Here is an 8160-nt window from a genome sequence, read left to right as displayed (position 1 = left end):
AGCCAAATTGTCTAGCCACTAAGTTAGGTTGGTAGCCAACGAAACCATAGCCAGGAGTCCCAACTTCAATTATTATGGATAAGAGTATAGGGGTCAGAAAGGCTTCTCAAATAGAGTTTGACATGGCAGCTACTGAAGGAGAGACCCCTTGAAACCTATTCCTGAACCAGGATGGACCCACAAATCGATCCACGAAAAGGGCCATTGTCGAAGCAAAAATGGTTGATTCTAGGAAGATATTGATGTATTTCATAAGTATCTTTTGTGAGGGGGTTTCTTGAGGAGTAGTCAGAGCAAGCATGGTGCCTTCGTTAGCTCTGCAGTCATCTTGTGTTATCAAGGTTGGAGAGGTAGTGATGTGAAGTTTTGGCTTGAATGTGGCATTTAGCCAAAGTTGCAAAAGCCACAAAGAACCTGAAGCCATGAAAGATTTGTTGGTTTCAGGGATATGTTTTAATTTATAGGAGGCTTCTCCAAGTGATTGGTAGAGATTTTTCAGGAGAAGTTTGCTCAATGAGATGTGTTAACCTTCATGGAGTTGAATGGCCAAAAGTACAAATTTCTTGGCCACTTGTAAAGAGCTGGAGGAGAAAACGTAACAAGAAAGACAAAGGGTCAAGAAGGTTATGTGCTTCTAGTCGAAGACTTCATCGTTTTCTTTGTCATGGTTGTCGAGGATGAAATGTTTGAAGCTGAATCGTTTGATGGTGAATTTTTTGGTGGTTTCTAGGGTTGAAGTAAAAGTGTCGCATAAGGGGCTTAATCTTGTGATGACTCTGCTACATCAAACAAAGTTGGCGTTGACATGCCTCAAGGAAACTGGAAAGTGTTGGTCGAGGCTTCCCAGAAGAAGATCGACACTAATAACATGGTTGGGTTATACCTAGGGTCAGTTCTAGATATCTCGACCATGTCATAAATGACTAGGTTCTCCCATTTTTATTTTCTTTGGGGTTGGGTTTTATCGAGTCAGGCAATGTATTCCTTAGTGGGAGCAGGTGGGGCAGATCGAAACACTCGTGCAGGTTTGTCCATAAAGGATAGATCAAGGGAGCGTTTTTTGAACGCTGACGGCATGGTGACAGGGAAACCTGGGAAAAAGTTCTTAACTTTCCCAGCTTGTGACCTGGCAATCAGATAAGACCTCAAGAAAGCGAAGAGTTTATTGGACAGAGAAAAGGGAATGAGTACATGTTTGACCCAGTTAGAGATATTTTTTTGACAATGAAGATTCAAGGATGAAATCTCTTCCTTATTCATCTTCCTCTTGTGGGGTGGTGAAAGCTATTGGATTCTTTTCTATGTCAAGCATGGAAGATGATGCCTTAGTGGAAGCGTTTTTTAGGGGAATAAATTTTTTTCTCTCTGCAAGGAAGCTATGAAAAGAGTTGAAATGGAGAAGAAGAGAAAGAAGCTGGAGCTAGGTATTTATAGTTTTTTCGTTGCATGCCTGAGTTCGAACACATGGCATTAATATGAGTGAAGCAGTTAAAGCAAACATGCACATCCATGACTTCTTGAAAAATATGAATAATGATGAGATTATGAACAAATCTCATTAAAAATGACAATGCGCCATAAAAAAGGGTAATGAAGACAGTGACGACAGCGAAAAAATGGAAGCAGTGTTGAAAAATACAATAAAAATGTCACGTTTCTTTTTCTGATTCGAATCGAAATATGGCATCTTGGGGGGCAATTTGTTACCTCGGACTTTTCGACTTGACTATAAATGGCAAGTAAGAGTAAATTTGTCATGATGAAGTTATTGAACATGTCCAAAACTATACATGTAACAAGTGCGGTTGAAAGTCGAGGAGCGTTGGTAGCATCTGTGGATTTAGTGGAAATTTCAAATGCTCTAAGTTGGTTATTTGGCTTATTTGAAAGAGCGGGAATTGGATTAGAACATATGGTTACTCGAAAACACGTGGAGGTTCGTCGAAGATAATGTCTACATGAAAGTAAAACATATTATCTCTCCACACTAACTTTAATCGAACGTACTTGCCACTATTTAATGAGATTACAAATGATATATATATATATATATATATATATATATATATATATATATATATATATATATATATATATATATATATATATATATATATATATATATTATACCAATCCAAGTACACAATAACTCATAGAGAATTGATTATATTGAAGCGTACTTGATTAATTTACTTAAGTTCTAATAAATCTCAAACTTAAAAGGATTTACAGTCACATAACTTGTTCTGAAAAATTTCAAAATATATTTTCTTGATTATGTACTTTCCTTTTTCTTCTTCTTCTTCTTGTCTCTTCTATAAAAAGTAACATTTACAAACATATGATCAGATTGTGTGGACCATTGTCATTTACATCTAAACATAATAGTTAACCATTCAAAGTTAGGATACCCATCCTTCTTGATTTGGACTAGAATCATAAGATTCTTTGAATATGAAAAACAAACTCTGATTCGTACATCGTAATATGATACAAACACATATATTTTGAAATCTATATGTCAAAAATCTAGAACATCGGCACATTATATATGTTATGGTATTTAAGTAAGAGTTAAAAATATTCTAATCAAAATTAATGTTTTTAATTCTTTATTGATAACATTGCTTCAATACACATTTAACCATTTTAATCGAGTGTGAGATTTGTCTAAAAAATGTATAAAGTGTGTTGAGGAAAAGAAAAACATAATTTTTTTAAAAAGAAAACTTGTCTGAATTATCAAATTTATGGTGTATGAGTGTCATATGGGTATCAAACATCGATTTAAAATGTGTGGAAGAAAAAAAAACAATTTTTTAAGACACTTATCTAAATTTCCCAACCCTTATCTGACTTTTTCGACATGTATCGTACGGATGTTAGACACTTACACGTCTCTAAGGGTCTCGAACTCCACGACACACCTACTTTTAAAAATATGTGTGCTTCGTAGCTCTTTAAACATCTTTAAAATTCTTTAATTCTTCATATTTAATCAATTTCATTATTTAAAATGAATTTCTTTTTATAGAGTTTTTGAAGAGAGTCATTATGAAACGAAAATTTAAAGACGTCCATATAGTCCTTGGAATTGTACTTATCTATAATGTAAAATACAAAAGCATTATTTGAGATTTTTTTTTTTTTAAATGAACAAAAATACATTATGTATTTATCTTAAATTTTAATATAATAAATACGTGAATTTTCTAATTATATTAAAAATATATCAGATATTTATCTAAAATTTTAAAATAATAGATATTACTTATAAATATTAAAATCTCTATTTTTTAACATTTGATTTAATAGTAGATTTTGTTTTCAAACTATTTCTTTTACATGTGTTTTAGTAGTAGATCTTGTTTTGAAACTATTTTCTATCAATTTAGTCTAGAAGACCCATCATCTAATGCTTAAACACTCATCACTAACACCCAATGTTAAATTATTATTATTTATTTCTAAAAAGGTAGAAGTGTACATCCACGAATTTCCACCCATACTATAAGTATTGTATTATAGTAATTATTATAAAGATTTTAAAGAAGTGTGCAAAGTTTTGCAACCATGAATTTCCTCAAACGTATGTATCATGTCATATTACTTCCAAAGTTCAAACCCACCATGTTCACACACTGTCATTATTCTGTCTTTCTTTTACCCCACAAGCCTATCAAACACCAACTCAATTCATCAACAAACAAAACATCTTGATTTCATTGCTTTCACTATCTTCTCTTCTCTCTCCCATCCTCTTCTTTTATCGCAAAAAACAAAACCTTCTTTCTCTCCAAATTAATCCACACCCAACAAATAACAATCATTCTTCTCTCAAATGGCGCTTGCTGGTTCTGAAATGGAGCTTAAACTTCAAGCTATAAACAACAAGAAAACCGCAATTTCAAGAAGCTGGATTTTACTTGACCGTGATGGAAGAGACATGGTATTGGATGTGGATAAGTATGCTATCATGCGTCTGGTTGAAATTCACGCAAGAGATCTTCGAATTATGGATCCTCTTCTTTCTTATCCTTCTACCATTCTTGGTAGAGAGAAAGTCATTGTTCTCAATCTAGAGGTAACTAACGCATCAAAATCAAAACACTATGTTTCAACTTTCAATCCAGTCATAACTATATAACTTTTTTTTTGTTTTTGCAGCATATAAAAGCTATTATCACTGCCGAAGAAGTTTTGGTTAGAGACCCAATGGATGAAGATGTTGTGCCTGTTGTTGAAGAGCTTCGAAGAAGGTTGCCAGTGAAAGGAGAAGAAGAGTCTTGTGCTCAAGACGGCGGAGAAGAAAATGGTAACTTTTGTTTTGTTTTGTTTGTGGAAAAGAAAATACATTGTATCGGTGGAGATTTGTATTTTATTTTATTTTGCGCGATCGATCTTTTGACACATAAATAAGGAAATTTAGAAAGGGAAGTGATTTTATTGAAATAGATGAATGATTTGAATGTGTGGTTGTGACCACACAAGAATTATCTATGGATAGTTTCAAGAGTGTTTCTTTTTGTGTTGCAGAATTTCCATTTGAGTTTCGGGCGTTGGAAGTTGTATTAGAGGCAACTTGTAGTTTCCTTGATGCAAGGACAAGAGAGTTGGAGACTAATGTTTATCCAGCTTTGGATGAACTAACATCTAAGGTGATCAAATTGTGTCTGTGTGCGTGTTTGTGTCTGTATCGTGTCTGATTTTCGTGATTTATAGATGATATTTTTCTCCTATTCTATTTTTAAAATATTACTGTGGTTGATTGAAATTTGTGTAACAGATCAGTAGTCGTAATTTGGATAAAGTTCGGAAATTAAAAAGTGCGATGACTAGGTTAACAAATCGTGTTCACAAGGTATGTTTCTTCATTCATTGAATTGTACAACAAATTAATTTAGTGTGTTATTTTCCAGTTTGCTTGCACTTAGCTATTTAAGTACTGTTTTATAGATAAGAGAGGAACTAGAAAATCTACTTGATGATGATGATGACATGGCTGAACTTTACTTATCAAGAAAGTTATCTATTTCATCCTCTCCCTCATCGAGTAACTCTGATGGACCCAATTGGCATCACAGTCCAAATCAAGGTTCGAAAATACACCGATCAAGCCGAGGAAGCGCAACAACACTTCACGGAGAAGAAAATGATGTTGAAGAGCTTGAAATGTTACTAGAGGTTATTAAATTCTTCGTTTTACTTTTTCCATTCCTAATTTAGTAATTCAACTTTTTCTAGTAGCGATGGTGCATTAAACTGAAAAAAGTTGTTCTTTTGCAGGCCTATTTCATACAAATTGATGGTACATTAAATAAATTAACCACGGTAATAACAATGATCAACTAAACTGCATTTACCCGTAATCTTTCTTACTTGATCATGATTTTATTCCTGTTTTGCACTTTAGGTGCGAGAATATATCGACGACACAGAAGATTACATCAACATACAAGTAAGTTTCATGGTCCAAAAAATTTGTACAACCATTTATGTATAGAATAAGTATTAACAGCACTTTGTAATTATAATATATGCAGCTTGATAATCACCGAAATCAACTGATTCAGGTATAATTAAGCCATACTTTATTTATTACAAAAAAAACTACGCAATTTTTTTATATCTTTATTCTGAATGACATGTGCATTATGCAGCTAGAATTGTTCTTAAGTTCTGGGACTGTTTGTTTATCAATATATTCACTGGTGGCTGCAATATTTGGTATGAATATTCCATATACATGGAGAGAAGGTCACGGATATGTATTTAAATGGGTATGTATTCTGAGTCATCTTAAATTTTTTGACTTAAATTTTTTGAGATAAAATTTTGGAGATTCTTTGTATTTCTTTGAAAATAAGTAGTTTTTTCTATTCTGATTTTGGTTTGAAATTTCAACTTTAGGTGGTGATTCTTACTGGAATGGCTTGTGGATCATTCTTTTTGTCAATAGTATCTTATGCCCGACGCAAAGGTCTTGTTGGATCTTGAAGTGTATAGAAAGTGTAAATTCAAGTTCAACAATAATACTCCTTATTTGTTGTATGGTGTAATATTTATAATGGCTTTTATTTGTGTTAATAGCTAGCAAGAATTTTGTTTGATAAAGTTGTATGCGGGTTAATAAAAAAAATCCAGATAAATGTAATTAGTTGTAAAATTTTATTTCAAGTTTTATGCCTTCTTCACTAAGGAATAGAATTTCCCCATAGAACTTACAAGTGGGTGGCATTTAACATGGACAAGAGAATTTCCCACCTAAAATCATAAATATATTAATTTATTTATTCAATGGTTGAGATTATAAACAGTTTATCAACTAGTATTTTTTTATACTACCCGACAAAAAACAAACAAAATTCTTTCTCTTTATTTTCCTGAAAATATTAAACAATTTTTTTTTAATATTTTGCTGAAAATATTAAATAAAAAATCTTATCTCTTCGAGTCTTATCTTCGGTAATAGAATTAGAATTTATCAAAAAGTGAGAACGAATAGTTTGTTGCGATGAATTTGAGCTTTCGATGTATGGAAAAGGGGTTGATTTATAAAGTTAGCACTCAAACGCTCTATGAGAGTAAGAAGTGGTGTTTGAATGAGAGGGTTTTGAATACCTAAGAAATGATGTGCTTCCCTATTTTAATATGCGAAACGATTGACAATTGAACGCATGTGGCAAGGCGTTGACTATAGTTCGCTGTCAGATTGATCTGGACGGTTGGCAGGGTGTTCGCGTGAGGGATTATCTGCTTAGTGGGAGAAAGGAGTTTACCTGTTCTATATCCAGTGCTTCGCTGCTTCGTTATTGTGCTCTTGCCATTTGAGTCCTGCGAACGACCTGAAACAGTTACCCCTAAGCCCTTGTTTTTGCTTTGCAAAGTGAGAATTTGTTACATGAATTCTTAATTGTCCACATAATCCACGAACGTGGAAGCTTTTGATAAGACGTTTCCCCACGCTAATCAATAATGATGTTTCTTCTTCTTTAGAGCATTTGCGTGTTTCTTGAACAATTTTTTTTAGGAAATCTCAGTTACTGGTGGTGCGCATTAGACCGTATGATCCTAATGTTCGAATAGAATATAAAAGCTTTTGAAGCATTTTTTTTTACTTTTTCTTCTGCTACGACCTACAAAAGAGTCTTTCTACCTTCCTTATCATTCTTCACTAAGAGCGCTCTTATTCAAGCGTTTGATCAAGTTCAAAAGATCTTGTTCATTTGCACTGGTCTTGCATGTCCGATTGCTCCTTCTTCTAAGTCTCAAAGTCCACCATTCTTCTTTTGCTCTTGTCGTTGAACATGTGAATCCACACACAAGAGGGAGTGAATTGTGGGGGTTGGAAAACATTTGTTTGAAACAAACCTATTTTCTAAATAAGAGTTTAAATACAATTTCAAACAAAATGATTGGATATGTAGCGAAAAATTAATAAAAGAAAAATAAGCGGAAAGTAAAAAAGTTAAGGCAAGAGAGATAACATCAAATATTTAGAGGTTCGGTCTAAAATAAGTGACATACTCTTTCCCTAAGAGTTGATCTTGAGAGTATTCAATAATGCTTGATAGCTTTTAGAAAGTTAAGCACACAAACTCTCTTATATAAGGAAAATTGAACTTTCAGGTTTACTTGCAACTAAACATCGAACAGTGGAGCAAAGTGGTTAGTCTTCACACCAAACAACGAATAGAGCTTCGAGCGGTTAGTCTCTAAGCCAAATAGATATTTTATACAGGCTTATCTCGAACCAAGATGGAGTTTTTAACTAGCTACCCTCTGAACTAAACCGAGGTTTTATATTGGACTAACTACGAACCGAACTGAGATTTTATATCTATTGATCTTGAACTGGATAAGCTTTTATACTGGGATGAGATCAAGAACCGATGTGAATATTTTTCTTTTGTTATACATCACGAACCCAAAAGGAGAACTTTTTCTTAATTGGCTGAACTCAAGAACCAAACGGAGACTAACATTAATTTCCCCAAAAGAGTTTTTAAAAGGTTTAGCTCTAAACCCAAACAAACATTTCCTAAGGAAGAATAATTCACTCAATAGGAAAAAGAACTCTAGGTGAATTTACAATAATAATCTTTCTAGAACAACTTATTCACTAAATACAAGAACTTTTCTCAAAGCGCTATGGCTAAA

General features: G+C 33.2%; 1 protein-coding gene across 1 annotated transcript; it reads left to right on the top strand.

Moving 5' to 3' along the window:
* Window positions 1–3566: 3566 nt before the first annotated feature.
* Window positions 3567–6198, top strand: LOC127126085 (magnesium transporter MRS2-I). Its single transcript, XM_051054935.1, has 10 exons — window positions 3567–4084; window positions 4168–4315; window positions 4537–4658; window positions 4787–4861; window positions 4957–5184; window positions 5287–5331; window positions 5414–5458; window positions 5544–5573; window positions 5661–5780; window positions 5911–6198. Exons 1-10 carry the CDS (start codon window positions 3842–3844, stop codon window positions 5995–5997), a joined length of 1143 nt encoding a protein of 380 aa, XP_050910892.1. The 5' UTR covers window positions 3567–3841; the 3' UTR covers window positions 5998–6198.
* The last annotated feature ends 1962 nt before the right edge of the window (window positions 6199–8160 follow it).

The sequence above is a fragment of the Lathyrus oleraceus genome, chromosome 3, assembly GCF_024323335.1.
Source record: "Lathyrus oleraceus cultivar Zhongwan6 chromosome 3, CAAS_Psat_ZW6_1.0, whole genome shotgun sequence".
NCBI lineage: Eukaryota > Viridiplantae > Streptophyta > Magnoliopsida > Fabales > Fabaceae > Lathyrus > Lathyrus oleraceus.
The sequence above is the reverse complement of the archived record's forward strand: the minus strand, read 5'-3'. Positions and strand labels throughout refer to the sequence as shown.

What these genes read in the sequence shown, in the direction of transcription:
- LOC127126085 (XM_051054935.1), top strand. Translation starts at nt 3,842, where the DNA reads ATGGCGCTTGCTGGTTCTGAAATGGAGCTTAAACTTCAAGCTATAAAC. An exon ending in AGACGGCGGAGAAGAAAATG is followed by an intron (nt 4,316 to 4,536) that starts GTAACTTTTGTT and finishes TTTGTGTTGCAG; the next exon opens with AATTTCCATTTGAGTTTCGG. An exon ending in ACCGAAATCAACTGATTCAG is followed by an intron (nt 5,574 to 5,660) that starts GTATAATTAAGC and finishes TGCATTATGCAG; the next exon opens with CTAGAATTGTTCTTAAGTTC.